The sequence below is a fragment of the Dendrobates tinctorius genome, unplaced genomic scaffold, assembly GCF_039654945.1.
Source record: "Dendrobates tinctorius isolate UK_male_01 unplaced genomic scaffold, ASM3965494v1 ptg000122l, whole genome shotgun sequence".
In the NCBI taxonomy this organism is placed as follows: domain Eukaryota; kingdom Metazoa; phylum Chordata; class Amphibia; order Anura; family Dendrobatidae; genus Dendrobates; species Dendrobates tinctorius.
Window position 1 is genome coordinate 4514222 of NW_027361790.1, and position 15874 is coordinate 4530095.

The 15874-nt window shown below is 48.8% G+C and overlaps 1 protein-coding gene across 2 annotated transcripts in view; it reads right to left on the reverse strand.

The window, feature by feature from the left end:
- PPP1R12A (protein phosphatase 1 regulatory subunit 12A) overlaps positions 1–13065 on the reverse strand; it is a 167884-nt gene extending 154819 nt beyond the window's left edge. Inside the window, exon 1 of one of the 2 annotated variants that reach the window (XM_073541516.1) lies at positions 12562–13065. In XM_073541516.1, coding sequence (XP_073397617.1) covers positions 12562–12798 — 237 coding nt within the window. In that variant the 5' untranslated portion in view covers positions 12799–13065. The remainder of the gene's footprint in view (positions 1–12561) is intronic. The other variant, XM_073541515.1, reaches the window with a different exon arrangement.
- Positions 13066–15874: the final 2809 nt, after the last annotated feature.

Here is a 15874-nt window from a genome sequence, read left to right on the forward strand (position 1 = left end):
CTTATGCCAAGCTGAGCCACGGAGTGCCCCGCTGAGAAGAAGGCCATTTCTTCACGAGTAGATCCAGGATACCAGCAAGAAAGCCAAGCGTGAGAACACAGTCCTGCAACATCCTACAACACAAAACACGTCTGAGGGCAAATGCTACATAATAATCTGGTGGACATGGCAGCGGTATTATCAGTGTTTTCAGTATACATTAGGCTTACGATTGAGATTACACAGGTATACGTCACACATAGGCTACGATCTTCCCAAAAGCTATACTATGGAATCTTATTTTTTTTTCAATACTTATAGAAAAGCTGCATATTTAACCCCTTCACCCCCAAGGGTGGTTTGCACGTTCATGACTGGGCCAATTTTTACAACTCTGACCACTGTACCCTTATGAGGTCATAACTCTGCAACACTTCCATGGATCCCGGTGATTCTGACATTGTTTTCTCGTGACATATTGTACTTCATGTTAGTGGTAAAATTTCATTCAAATAACTTGCGTTTGTGAGAAAAACGGAAATTTCGCAATTTTCCAACTTTGAATTTTTATGCCCTTAAATCACAGAGATACGGCACACAAAAAACTTGATAACTAACATTTCCCACATGTTTACTTTACATCAGCACAATTTTGGAACCAAAATTTTTTTTTTGTTAGGAAGTTATAAGGGTTAAAAGTTGACCAGCGATTTCTCATTTTTACAACACCATTTTATTTTTAGGACCACATCACATTTGAGGTCACTTTGAGGGGTCTATATGATAGAAAATACCCAAAAGTGACACCATTCTAAAAACTACACCCCTTAAGGTGCTCAAAACCACATTCAAGAAGTTTATTAACCCTTTAGGTGCGTCACATGAATTTTTTTGATTATTTAAAAAAAAAAAAAAAAAAAATGAACATTAACTTTTTTTCACAAAAAAAATACTTCAGGTTAAATATTTTTTATTTTACCAAGGGTAACAGGAGAAATTGGACTGCAAAAGTTATTGTGCAATTTGTACTGAGTACGCTGACTCCTGATATGTGGGGGGGAACGACTGTTTCGGCGCATGGCAGAGCTCAGAATGGAAGGAGCGCCGTTTGACTTTTTCGATGCAAAATTGGCTGGAATTCAGATCGGACGTCATGTCACGTTTGGAAAGTCCCTGATGTACCTAAACAGTGGAAACCCCCTACAAGTGACCCCATTTTGGAAACTAGACCCCCCAAGGAACTTATCTAGATATGTGGTGAGAACTTTGAACCCACAAGGGATTTACAGAAGTTTATAACGTACAGCGGTACAATTAAAAAATCATTTTTTCCACAAAAATGATCTTTTCACCCCAATTTTTATTTTCCCAAGGGTAACAGGACCCTAAAAGTTATTGTGCAATTTGTCCTGAGTACGCTGATACCCCACATGTGGGGGTAAACCACTATTTGGGCACATGGCAGAGCTCGGAAGGGAAGCAGCGCCATTTGACGTTTTTGGCTGGAATTGAGATCGGACATCATGTCGCGATTGGAAAACCCCTGATGTACCAAAACAGTGGAAACCTCCCACAAATGACACCATTTTGGAAACTAGACCCCCTAAGGAACTTATCTAGATGTGAGGTGAGCACTTTGAACCCCCAAAGGCTTCACAGAAGTTTATAATGCCAGGGCATGAAAATAAAAAAAATCGTATTTTTTCCACAAACATGATCAATTAGTCGCCAATTTTTTTATTTTCCCGAGGGTAACAGGAGAAATTGAACCCCAAAAGTTGTTGTCCAATTTGTCCTGAGTATGCTGATACCCCATATGTGGGAGAAAACTACTGTATGGACACATGTCAGGGCTCGGAAGGGAAGTAGTGACATTTTGGAATGCAGACTTTGATGGAATGGTCTGCGGGTGTCATGTTACCTTTGGAGAGCCCCTAATGAACCTAAACAGTGGAAACCCCCCACAAATGACCCCATTTTGGAAACGAGACCCCCTAAGGAACTTATCTAGATGTGTGGTGAGCACTTTTAACCCCCAAGGGCTTCACAGAAGTTTATAATGCCCGGGCATGAAAATAAAAAAATCGTATTTTTTCCACAAACATGATCAATTAGTCCCCAATTTTTTTATTTTCCCAAGGGTAACAGGAGAAATTGGACCCCAAAAGTTGTTGTCCAATTTGTCATGAGTACGCTGATACCCCATATGTGGGAGAAAACTACTGTATGGACACACGTCGGGGCTCGGAAGGGAAGCAGTGACATTTTGGAATGCAGACTTTGATGGAATGGTCTGCGGGTGTCATGTGCTTTTGGAGAGCCCCTGATGTACCTAAACTATTGAAACTCCCCACAAGTGACCCCATTTTCGACACTAGGCCCCCCACGGAACTTATCTAGATGTGTGGTGAGCACTTTGAACTCCCAAGTGCTTCACAGAAGTTTATAACGCTCAGGCGTGAAAATAAAAAAATCATTTTTTTTCCACAAAAATGATATTTTTGCCCCCAATTTTTTATTTTCCTAAGGGTAACAGGAGAAATTGGACCCCAAAAATTGTTTTGCAATTTGACCTGAGTAGGCTGATACCCTACATGTGGGGGTAAAACACTGTTTGGGCGCATGGCAGAGCTTGGAAGGGAAGGAGCACCATTTGACTTTTTCAACTCAGAATTGGCTGGAATTGAGATCAGACGCCATGTTGCATTTGGAGAGCCCCTGATGTGCCCAAACAGTGGAAACCCCCAATTCTAACTCCAACCCGAACCCCAACACACCCCTAACCCTAACCGTAATGGAAAAATGGAAATAAATACTTTATTTTTCCCTAACTAAGGGGGTGATAACGGGGGGTTTGATTTACTATTTATGGCAGTTTTTATGTTTGGCGGCTGTCAGACGCTAAAAGACGCTTTTTATTGTAAAAATAGTTTTTGCATCACCACATATTGAGAGCTCTAATTTTTCCGTATTTTGACCCACCGAGTCATGTGAGGTCTTATTTTTTGCGGGACGAGTTGACATTTTTATTGGTACCATTTTCGGGCACGTGACATTTTTTGATCGCTTTTTATTCCGATTTTTGGGACGCAGAATGAACAAAAACCAGCGTTTCATGAATTTCTTTTGGGGGGGTGCGTTTACACCGTTCCGCGTGCGATAAAATTGATAAAGCGGTTTTATTCTTCGGGTCAGTACGCTTACAGAGATACCTTATTTAGGTCTTTTTTTATGTTTTGTCGGTTTTATGCAATGAAAACTATTTTATATAAAAAATAATTATTTTTGCATCGCTTTATTCTGCGAGCTATAACTTTTTTATTTTTTTACAGATGATGCTGTGTGGCGGCTCGTTTTTTGCGGGACAAGATGACGTTTTCAGAGGTACCATGGATATTTATATGCGTCTTTTTGATCGCGCGTTATTACACTTTTTGTTTGGCGGTATGATAATAAATCATTATTTTTTGCTTCGTTTTTTATTTTTATTTTTTAAGGGGTTGGCTAAAGGGGTTAACTAATGGGACAGTTTTATAGGGCGGGTCGTTACGGACGCGGCGATACCTAATGTGTACTTTCATTGTTTGTTTGTTTTTTATTTCTAAAAAATGGATTTATTTGGGGGAATATTTTTTTTTTCTAATTTATTTGGCGATTTTTTTTTTTAATTTATTTTAACACTTTTTTTAATTTTTTTTTTTTTTTACTTTATTAAATAGTCCCAGGTGGGACATCACTGTCCTGTGACAGATCGCTGATCTGTCACATCACTGTGACAGATCAGCGATCTGTCACAGGCAGTGCAGAAGGCTTCCTCATGCCTGCACTTTGCAGTCACTGAGGAAGCCAGCTTCCTCCAGGCCCCCGTCGCCATCTTGGATTCGGGGGCCTGCAGGATAGGAGCCCCCGGCAGCAGCGCTGCACATTGCGCTGCCGTGGGGGGCTCAGGGAAGCACGGAGGGAGCCCCCTCCCTGCCGATGCTTCCCTTTAACTCCCGGTACACCGCGATCATGTTTGATCGCGGTGTGCAAGGGGTTAACGTGTAGGGGGCGGTCCGTGACTGCCCCTGATACATTGTGCCGGGTGTCAGCTGTGATAATCAGCTGACACCCGGCCGCGATCAGCGGCGCTCACCACGTGGGCGCCGCTGATCGCGGTAGACGTACTATCCCGTCCATGGGCATAGGGGCCCGGGTCCCATGGACGGGATAGTACGTCTCATGTCAGGAAGGGGTTAAAGGGTTTGTCCACTACTGGATCACCTCACTGAGTAGATTCAGAAGCCCAATTACAATAAAGACAAAGGACAGTCAGCCCACAGACAGGGACATGGCTAGCACCTGCAGTACCTGAAGTGGTATTTCCAAGATCCTATCCCAATATGTAGGAGGAGTAATATTAGCAATTACCTCCAATTAGAAATGCAGTATAGTTCTTCTGAAGCTATGTCACTTGCCCCACACGTGCGGGGCATTGCAGTAGTTTAGATATCCATGGTTACGACCACTCAGTGGAGGTTAGGTGACCACTAGCAACTACGCTACTGCAATGCCCCGCACATGAAGTATTACTACAACCACTACATATTGGGATAGGATCATAGAGATGGGAAAACCCTTTAACTATTCCATCAAACAGGATGCTGCTCTGTTGGAATATTGATGAACTGCAGCCAAAGATTGGCTGCAGCCTGCACATGACAAGTCACTTCACTCTCCAGGAGGTGACTATCCATTGTCTTTATAATTTGGGTCCTGAATGGATGAAGCTCAAGTTGTATGTTAGTTGAAAAACCCTTTAAAGAGGGCTTGTCACTAGGTCAAAAATCAAAAAAGCTGTTACAATTACTTCCGTGAGTATTGCAGTTCTTTCTCGTTTGTTTTTCTATGTAGGGGCTGTCTACTATTCAGACAACCCCTTCTGAATCCCTAGGTTTCCCCCTTGTAAACAACAACACTTATACTCCCCTCAGATGCAGTTACAGCAGTGGCTCTCCCGGAGCTCGCGCGACATTATTATGTCACGCAGTCCCAGCAGCCAATCAGCGCTGGCTTCACTCTCCTCTCCTACGGACATAATTGACATCCAGAGGAAGCGAGAGCAGCAGCAGCTCTCACTTCCTCCAAATGTCTTGATTTGTATGCAAGAGTGAAATGTGAATCCAGCGCTGACTGGCCACAGGGACTGCGTGACTGTCACCGGGGCCCCGGGAGAGCCACTGCTGAAATCGCTGGAATGGCGCCGGCACTGGAGGAAAGTGTTATTTTAATGGGGGAAAACATAGGTATTCAGAAAGTTGTCCGAGTAGCGGACAACCCCTTTAAGTCTGCAATATGGTTCCAGATATATGGGCTATTTATTTAGCACTAAAAAAGTGAAAAAAGAAATTAAAAAAAAAAAAAAGACAGAATGAATGAAAAAAAAAAAAAAAACAACTGATCACTTTGATTTAGTGCTTGGACCTCTATCTGTTACATATGATAAAGCAATACTTATTAACAATAAATACATGGAGATTCAGGTGGAACTCAAGCATATTTAAAACAGTGGAGAGGAACAAGGAAGCAAAATAAGCTGTGCACTATAATCCAGCACAATGGAAAGCCAAGTCGATACGAGTCTGACGTTTAGTGCTGTCGAGTCGGTAAGCGAAATCACCGACAATTTCCACTGACTCCATAGCCCTGGTCACTACTGAGCATGTATATAAAGCGCAGCAAAGATTCATCTCTGCTACATCTCCACAGCACTGGTCACTACTGAGCATGTACATACAGTGCAGCACAGATTCATCTCATCTACATCTCCACAGCACTGGTCACTACTGAGCATGTATATAAAGTGCAGCAAAGATTCATCTCTGCTACATCTCCACAGCACTGGTCACTACGGAGCATGTACATAAAGTGCAGCACAGATTCATCTCATCTACATCTCCACAGCACTGGTCACTACTGAGCATGTATATAAAGTGCAGCACAGATTCATCTCATCTACATCTCCACAGCACTGGTCACTACTGAGCATGTACATAAAGTGCAGCACAGATTCATCTCCGCTACATCTCCACAGCACTTGTCACTACTGAGCATGTACATAAAGTGCAGCACAGATTCATCTCATCTACATCTCCACAGCACTGGTCACTACTGAGCATGTACATAAAGTGCAGCACAGATTCATCTCCGCTACATCTCCACAGCACTTGTCACTACTGAGCATGTACATAAAGTGCAGCACAGATTCATCTCATCTACATCTCCACAGCACTGGTCACTACTGAGCATGTACATAAAGTGCAGCACAGATTCATCTCCGCTACATCTCCACAGCACTTGTCACTACTGAGCATGTACATAAAGTGCAGCACAGATTCATCTCATCTACATCTCCACAGCACTGGTCACTACTGAGCATGTACATAAAGTGCAGCACAGATTCATCTCCGCTACATCTCCACAGCACTTGTCACTACTGAGCATGTACATAAAGTGCAGCACAGATTCATCTCATCTACATCTCCACAGCACTGGTCACTACTGAGCATGTATATAAAGCACAGCACACATTCATCTCATCTACATCTCCACAGCACTGGTCACTACTGAGCATGAACATAAAGTGCAGCACAGATTCATCTCATCTACATCTCCACAGCACTGGTCACTACTGAGCATGTACATAAAGTGCAGCACAGATTCATCTCCTCTACATCTCCACAGCACTGTTCACTACTGAGCATGTACATAAAGTGCAGCACAGATTCATCTCATCTACATCTCCACAGCACTGGTCACTACTGAGCATGTATATAAAGCGCAGCACACATTCATCTCATCTACATCTCCACAGCACTGGTCACTACTGAGCATGTATATAAAGTGCAGCACAGATTCATCTCATCTACATCTCCACAGCACTGGTCACTACTGAGCATGAACATACAGTGCAGCACAGATTCATCTCATCTACATCTCCACAGCACTGGTCACTACTGAGCATGTATATAAAGTGCAGCACAGATTCATCTCATCTACATCTCCACAGCACTGGTCACTACTGAGCATGTACATAAAGTGCAGCACAGACTCATCTCATCTACATCTCCACAGCACTGGTCACTACTGAGCATGTATATAAAGCGCAGCACAGATTCATCTCATCTATGACTCCACAGCACTCGTCACTACTGAGCATGTATATAAAGCGCAGCACACATTCATCTCCTCTACATCTCCACAGCACTGGTCACTACTGAGCATGTATATAAAGTGCAGCACAGATTCATCTCATCTACATCTCCACAGCACTGGTCACTACTGAGCATGTACATACAGTGCAGCACAGATTCATCTCATCTACATCTCCACAGCACTGGTCACTACTGAGCATGTACATAAAGTGCAGCACAGATTCATCTACGCTACATCTCCACAGCACTGGTCACTACTGAGCATGTACATAAAGTGCAGCACAGATTCATCTCATCTACATCTCCACAGCACTGGTCACTACTGAGCATGTACATAAAGTGCAGCACAGATTCATCTCATCTACATCTCCACAGCACTGGTCACTACTGAGCATGTACATAAAGTGCAGCACAGATTCATCTCCGCTACATCTCCACAGCACTGGTCACTACTGAGCATGTATATAAAGCGCAGCACACATTCATCTCATCTACATCTCCACAGCACTGGTCACTACTGAGCATGTACATACAGTGCAGCACAGATTCATCTCATCTATGACTCCACAGCACCGGTCACTACTGAGCATGTACATAAAGTGCAGCACAGACTCATCTCATCTACATCTCCACAGCACTGGTCACTACTGAGCATGTATATAAAGCGCAGCACAGATTCATCTCATCTATGACTCCACAGCACTAGTCACTACTGAGCATGTATATAAAGCGCAGCACACATTCATCTCATCTACATCTCCACAGCACTGGTCACTACTGAGCATGTATATAAAGTGCAGCACAGATTCATCTCATCTACATCTCCACAGCACTGGTCACTACTGAGCATGAACATAAAGTGCAGCACAGATTCATCTCATCTACATCTCCACAGCACTGGTCACTACTGAGCATGTACATAAAGGGCAGCACAGATTCATCTCATCTACATCTCCACAGCACTGGTCACTACTGAGCATGTACATAAAGTGCAGCACAGATTCATCTCATCTACAACTCCACAGCACTGGTCACTACTGAGCATGTACATAAAGTGCAGCACAGATTCATCTCATCTACATCTCCACAGCACTGGTCACTACTGAGCATGTACATAAAGTGCAGCACAGATTCATCTCCACTAAAAGCCCAGATCCTCAGATCAGGGACAGATCAGACATTTATACAACATTTCATAACTTTCCCAAATTCTCCTGAACACTTACAGCACATTCTGCATTGAACTACTGCACCTAATATATATTTTACGAGTCGGAGACGGTCCATTTTATACCGACTCCACAGCCCTGCGTGTAAGTACTTAGTTGTGTATTTATTGATTACTACAGCAAATAGAACCATCTAGAAAGGGTAGCTCAAATTCTCCAGGCTCTACACTGTTAAAGGGAGTATGACTACAGAGCTGAAGAAGCCAAAAGTCCATGTGGCTATCTGCTCCACATTTAGATGCACAGTAAAACTCTATATTGACCTTGACCGAAATCTCGGATTCCTTATGTTTGTGCCAGTCCAATCCTAGCTAAGCAGCTGTACACAAAGCCCCGTAGTGCAACCCGAGCTCGGCACCTCGTGCATTATCTCCCTTTGCTAACCTGCCCTTATTTGGCCAACACAGAGATTCCAATGTGAGGGCCACAAGCATACACAGTCCTCATACTGAGGAAGCCCAGCCACCAGCTCTGTAGCAGCGGCTGGCGGGCATAGGTGGCTGTCATTGTGGCAACCTACCCACTGCTCCATTACAAGCGCACTTCCTATTGCGATGTTCCGTGAAGCCATAAGACGCTGCTTCTATGCAATGGCTGATTCTTTTCTATCGCTTACTTGTGTTAGTTTCTTCCTTTTTTCTTATAAAATCGCTGGCCGTCAGCAATACCCCTGAATATGTAGGGTCACAGAGGGGATCAGGACGTCACTAGGAAAGGCTACCATTAAAGCCATAGGAAAGCTGGATAAGCCGATGTCTTCCCAGAAACATACCAAACATCAGCATGGAAGACCGGCAGTGAATGGAAGTGTTCCTACTCTCCAAGGATATGAAGGAATTTTAGATTTTATTCATATATATTGGACTTTTATAAAGTGTGCCCATGGACACTCCCCTCCCACCAAGCGTACAGCTACACTCCAATGGTCCAGGAAATATGCACAGAAGTTGCTGTCACTTTACAACACCGAGTACCTGACAGAGCCTCCCCACACCCTCCAGGGGGTGACTGCCCATATTCTGCATTGTACCCCAGCCCTAAGGCTGTGTTCACACACAGCGTTTTTTTAGTGGTTTTTACCGCGGTTTTCACTATAAAACCGCTAAAAATAAGGTGCACAGTCATTTCTATGCATTTTGCACTTTTTGTGCACATTGATGCGTTTTTTTACCACGAAAAAACCGCATCGCGGTAAAAACCGCACCGCAGCATGCACATTAATTTTGCGGTTTTTCCGCGGTTTTGGCTTCTCCCATGCGTTTAGAAACCGCTGCGGTAAAAAACGCATCAAAAACGCATCAAAACCGGGCAAAAACCGCCGCGGGAAAAATAGGTGCGGTTTCTGGGAAGGGATTCAGGTTTTTGTGCAGAAATTTTCTGCAACATGTGCACTTAGCCTAAATAAATTCTATTAGATGGTGAGCCGCAAAGCCCACCTGTATTTGGACATTAAGAACAACAAACCTAGAATTAGAATTTCTTGGCCAATCCTGACATGTGATGGGGATATGGCACGGTGATCTCACAGCAGCAATGGTACTGGTGGAAAGATGTGCAACTGTGGGGCATATGGTTTCCTTCTATGGATCGCTGAGTGACACATGGGCAGTGACTAGCCACAAAGGATGGTGACATACGGAGCGTTGGCACAGTATCAATGACTGGCCTGTACCGAGGAAGGGAGGACGGTATCAATACGTGGCCAACATCCAGGTACAGATGCCACAGTATAAATGCGTGTCCTGTACCCCAAGTATAGATGGCGCAGCAGGATTGCATGGCACAGTACGACTGCCCGGCCTGCATCCTCAGGCATGGAGTAGGTTGGCACAATATCACTGATGGCATGTCTCCCCCCCCCCCCCCCCCCCCGGTATGGAACAGTACAATTGCCCGGACTACCCTCCGTAGTAAAGGAGGGCACAATACAACTGACTGGACTGCCACCTATAAGATGGCACAGTACGATTGCCTGCACTGCCACCTACAGGATGGCAGAGTACCATTCCCAAACTACACCTACACCCCCCCCCCCCCCCAAGGTATAGGATGGCACAGTAAGATTGCCCGAACTACCCCACAAGGTAAGGGATGAAATAGTACAAAAGACCGGACTGCCTCACAGGTTTGGAACAGTACGATTGCCTGCACTGCCACCTATAGGATGGCACAGAACAATTGCCCGGCTTGCCCCCCCCCACAGGGATGGGATGGCTCAGTATGATTCCCCCCCCCCCCCACAGGTATGGGATGGCTCAGCGTGACTGCCCCCCCCCACACCCCTCAGGGATGGCTCAGCGTGACTGCCCCCCCCCCCACACCCCTCAGGGATGGCTCAGCGTGACTGCCCCCCCCCCCACACCCCTCAGGGATGGCTCAGCGTGACTGCCCCCCCCCCCACACCCCTCAGGGATGGCTCAGCGTGACTGCCCCCCCCCCACACCCCTCAGGGATGGCTCAGCGTGACTGCCCCCCCCCCCACACCCCTCAGGGATGGCTCAGCGTGACTGCCCCCCCCCCACACCCCTCAGGGATGGCTCAGCGTGACTGCCCCCCCCCCCAGGGATGGCTCAGCGTGACTGCCCCCCCCCCACACCCCTCAGGGATGGCTCAGCGTGACTGCCCCCCCCCCCACACCCCTCAGGGATGGCTCAGCGTGACTGCCCCCCCCCCCACACCCCTCAGGGATGGCTCAGCGTGACTGCCCCCCCCACACCCCTCAGGGATGGCTCAGCGTGACTGCCCCCCCCCACACCCCTCAGGGATGGCACAGTGTGACTGCCCCCCTCCCCCCCAGATATGGGATGGCACAGTATGACTGCCCCCCTCCCCCCCCAGATATGGGATGGCACAGTATGACTGCCCACCCCCCCAGATATGGGATGGCACAGTATGACTGCCCACCCCCCCAGATATGGGATGGCACAGTATGACTGCCCACCCCCCCAGATATGGGATGGCACAGTATGACTGCCCACCCCCCCAGATATGGGATGGCACAGTATGACTGCCCACCCCCCCAGATATGGGATGGCACAGTATGACTGCCCACCCCCCCAGATATGGGATGGCACAGTATGACTGCCCACCCCCCCAGATATGGGATGGCACAGTATGACTGCCCACCCCCCCAGATATGGGATGGCACAGTATGACTGCCCACCCCCCCAGATATGGGATGGCACAGTATGACTGCCCACCCCCCCAGATATGGGATGGCACAGTATGACTGCCCACCCCCCCAGATATGGGATGGCACAGTATGACTGCCCACCCCCCCAGATATGGGATGGCACAGTATGACTGCCCACCCCCCCAGATATGGGATGGCACAGTATGACTGCCCACCCCCCCAGATATGGGATGGCACAGTATGACTGCCCACCCCCCCAGATATGGGATGGCACAGTATGACTGCCCACCCCCCCAGATATGGGATGGCACAGTATGACTGCCCACCCCCCCAGATATGGGATGGCACAGTATGACTGCCCACCCCCCCCAGATATGGGATGGCACAGTATGACTGCCCACCCCCCCCAGATATGGGATGGCACAGTATGACTGCCCACCCCCCCCAGATATGGGATGGCACACAATGACTGCCCCCCCCCCCCCGATATGGGATGGCACACAATGACTGCCCCCCCGCCCCCCGATATGGGATGGCACACAATGACTGCCCCCCCGCCCCCCGATATGGGATGGCACACAATGACTGCCCCCCGCCCCCCGATATGGGATGGCACACAATGACTGCCCCCCCGCCCCCCGATATGGGATGGCACACACTGACTGCCCCCCCCCCCCCGATATGGGATGGCACACATTGACTGCCCCCGCCAGATATGGGATGGCACACAATGACTGCCCCCACCCCCCCGATATGGGATGGCACACAATGACTGCCCCCCCGCCCCCCGATATGGGATGGCACACACTGACTGCCCCCCCCCCCCGATATGGGATGGCACACACTGACTGCCCCCGCCAGATATGGGATGGCACACATTGACTGCCCCCCCCCGCAGATATGGGATGGCACAGTATGACTTACCCCCCCAGACATGGGATGGCACACTCTGACTGCCCCCCCCAGAGCTCACAGGAAGGCCCAGCAGAGGACCCTGTGCCAGGCTGGAGTCGGGCGGTGCGGGTACCTGGTGCAGAGCCGTGAGCCCGTCCACATTGGCGTAGTTGATGTCAGCCCCCCGGTCCAGTAACTTGAGCACCTCGTCGCTGTCTCCGCTGGAGCAGGCAGCCAGGAACACGGCGCCATCGTCGAACTTCACCTTGGTCTTCTTCCGCTTGATGACGTGCGGCTCCAGGTCAGTCTCTGAGCCGATCCAGCGCTTGAGCTGCTCGTTCCTCTTCTGTTTAGCGTCCGCCATCTTCATTCCCTCCCCCTCCCAGCCCCGGGTCCTTCCCTTCCTGCCGCTGTCTTCCTCTACTCTGCTGCGAGGTCTCCGACAAGTGGCCGCTGTGCACCGCAGCCTCCGCCGACTCCGGGGCCCACACCCAACTGCTCAGTGACACACAGACGTCTGCAGGCCCCAACCGGCTGCGCACACACAACGCGCGCCCTCGACGCTCATCTGCATATTCTCGCGAGAGACGGCGACGTCAGGACATGTAGCTCGGGCAGAAGTGCTCACCGCCACCGCCTTCCGTGAGAGGAGGGGCTAGAGGGATAGACAGCGCGTGTGATTGGCTGCAGCAGTGCTGACGTCATATCTGCCTTGTTTGGCTGAGGATGAGTTGTTGTAACTTGTACTAAAGCAGTGGCTGGCTGTGGCTACTCCGGTGACTGGGCTGTGCCACTGTCTGCACGGGCGGCCGGTGACTGGGACGCTCACTGTATGCAGACACCGCGTAGAGGGTATTTCCCTTATCTGTGCTGAATGGGGGGTTGCATTCTTCCACAGCTAAAACTACATTTCCCAGTAGCACTTGCGCCTCCCCCTCCCCATGTGACCAGCTCACTGACCTCTCAGCACCCCATGCTCCTGTGCAGCTCCCTGCCTACTCATTAGGTATGCGCACACGCTGCGGATTGGGGTGCGGATTCTTATCTGCGGATCCGCAGCAGTTCCGCAGAGTGTACAGTACCATGTTAGCCAATGGGATTTAAAATCCGCTGTGCAGACGGTGCGGATTTTTCTGTGCGGATTTGCTGCGGTTTTAAATCCGCAGCATGTCAATTCTTTCTGCTGATTCCACAGCGGTTTGCCACCTGTTCCATTGTCCAGGTGTCAAACCGTAGGGGAAAACCGCTGGCCAATCCGCAGGAAAACCGCAGGTCACTTTACCTGCGGATCCGCACGGAAAAATCTGCAGCGTGTGCACATACCCTACGGTCTCCCATGTACCTCAGGCTGGCTGCAGTTCCACCATTTGGCTATGTGCACACGCTGCGGTTTTTGCTGCGGATCCGCTGCGAATCTGCAGCAGTTCTGCAGACAGTGTACAGTAGCATGTTATCCTATGGTATTTACATTCTGCTGTGCACATGCTGCAGATTTTTAACTGCGAAAAAGCTGCGGTTTTGAATCCGCAGAAAGAAATGACATGTCACTTCTTTTCTGCGGATTCCGTTGCAGTTTACCATCTCCTCCATTGTAGAGGGGATAAACCGCAGGTAAAGCCACAGGTCATTTTACCTGCAGTTCCACAGATACAAATCCGCAGACCAATCCACAGCGTGTGCACATAGCCTAAGGTGGTCTCTGGCAGAGCTCAGCTCCCCTGCGCTCCTCCACTAGGAGCTTAGCCTTACTGAGCCTGCAGACCTGTGTTTGCGCTGAGAGAGTAGTGATATGAAAATGCAAATGGCGCATTATTAGTCCTCCTGATGGCTGAACTCTGCTCCGCTGTATACAGCGCGGTCTTCTGCATGAAACCTATGACCTCCTCTCAGCCCCTCTGTATACAGCGTGGTCTTCTGCATGAAACCTATGACCTCCTCTCAGCCCCTCTGTATACAACGTGGTCTTCTGCATGAAACCTATGACCTCCTCTCAGCCCCTCTGTATACAGCGTGGTCTTCTGCATGAAACCTATGACCTCCTCTCAGCCCCTCTGTATACAGCGCGGTCTTCTGCATGAAACCTATGACCTCCTCTCAGCCCCTCTGTATACAGCGTGGTCTTCTGCATGAAACCTATGACCTCCTCTCAGCCCCTCTGTATACAACGTGGTCTTCTGCATGAAACCTATGACCTCCTCTCAGCCCCTCTGTATACAGCGTGGTCTTCTGCATGAAACCTATGACCCCCTCTCAGCCCCTCTGTATACAACGTGGTCTTCTGCATGAAACCTATGACCTCCTCTCTGCCCCTCTGTATACAGTGTGGTCTTCTGCATGAAACCTATGACCTCCTCTCAGCCCCTCTGTATACAGCGCGGTCTTCTGCATGAAACCTATGACCTCCTCTCAGCCCCTCTGTATACAACGTGGTCTTCTGCATGAAACCTATGACCTCCTCTCAGCCCCTCTGTATACAACGTGGTCTTCTGCATGAAACCTATGACCTCCTCTCAGCCCCTCTGTATACAGCGCGGTCTTCTGCATGAAACCTATGACCTCCTCTCAGCCCCTCTGTATACAGCGTGGTCTTCTGCATGAAACCTATGACCTCCTCTCAGCCCCTCTGTATACAGCGCGGTCTTCTGCATGAAACCTATGACCTCCTCTCAGCCCCTCTGTATACAACGTGGTCTTCTGCATGAAACCTATGACCTCCTCTCAGCCCCTCTGTATACAGCGCGGTCTTCTGCATGAAACCTATGACCTCCTCTCAGCCCCTCTGTATACAACGTGGTCTTCTGCATGAAACCTATGACCTCCTCTCAGCCCCTCTGTATACAGCGTGGTCTTCTGCATGAAACCTATGACCTCCTCTCAGCCCCTCTGTATACAGCGCGGTCTTCTGCATGAAACCTATGACCTCCTCTCAGCCCCTCTGTATACAACGTGGTCTTCTGCATGAAACCTATGACCTCCTCTCAGCCCCTCTGTATACAGCGCGGTCTTCTGCATGAAACCTATGACCTCCTCTCAGCCCCTCTGTATACAACATGGTCTTCTGCATGAAACCTATGACCTCCTCTCAGCCCCTCTGTATACAGCGTGGTCTTCTGCATGAAACCTATGACCTCCTCTCAGCCCCTCTGTATACAGCGTGGTCTTCTGCATGAAACCTATGACCTCCTCTCAGCCCCTCTGTATACAACGTGGTCTTCTGCATGAAACCTATGACCTCCTCTCAGCCCCTCTGTATACAGCGTGGTCTTCTGCATGAAACCTATGACCTCCTCTCAGCCCCTCTGTATACAGCGTGGTCTTCTGCATGAAACCTATGACCTCCTCTCAGCCCCTCTGTATACAACGTGGTCTTCTGCATGAAACCTATGACCTCCTCTCAGCCCCTCTGTATACAGCGCGGTCTTCTGCATGAAACCTATGACCTCCTC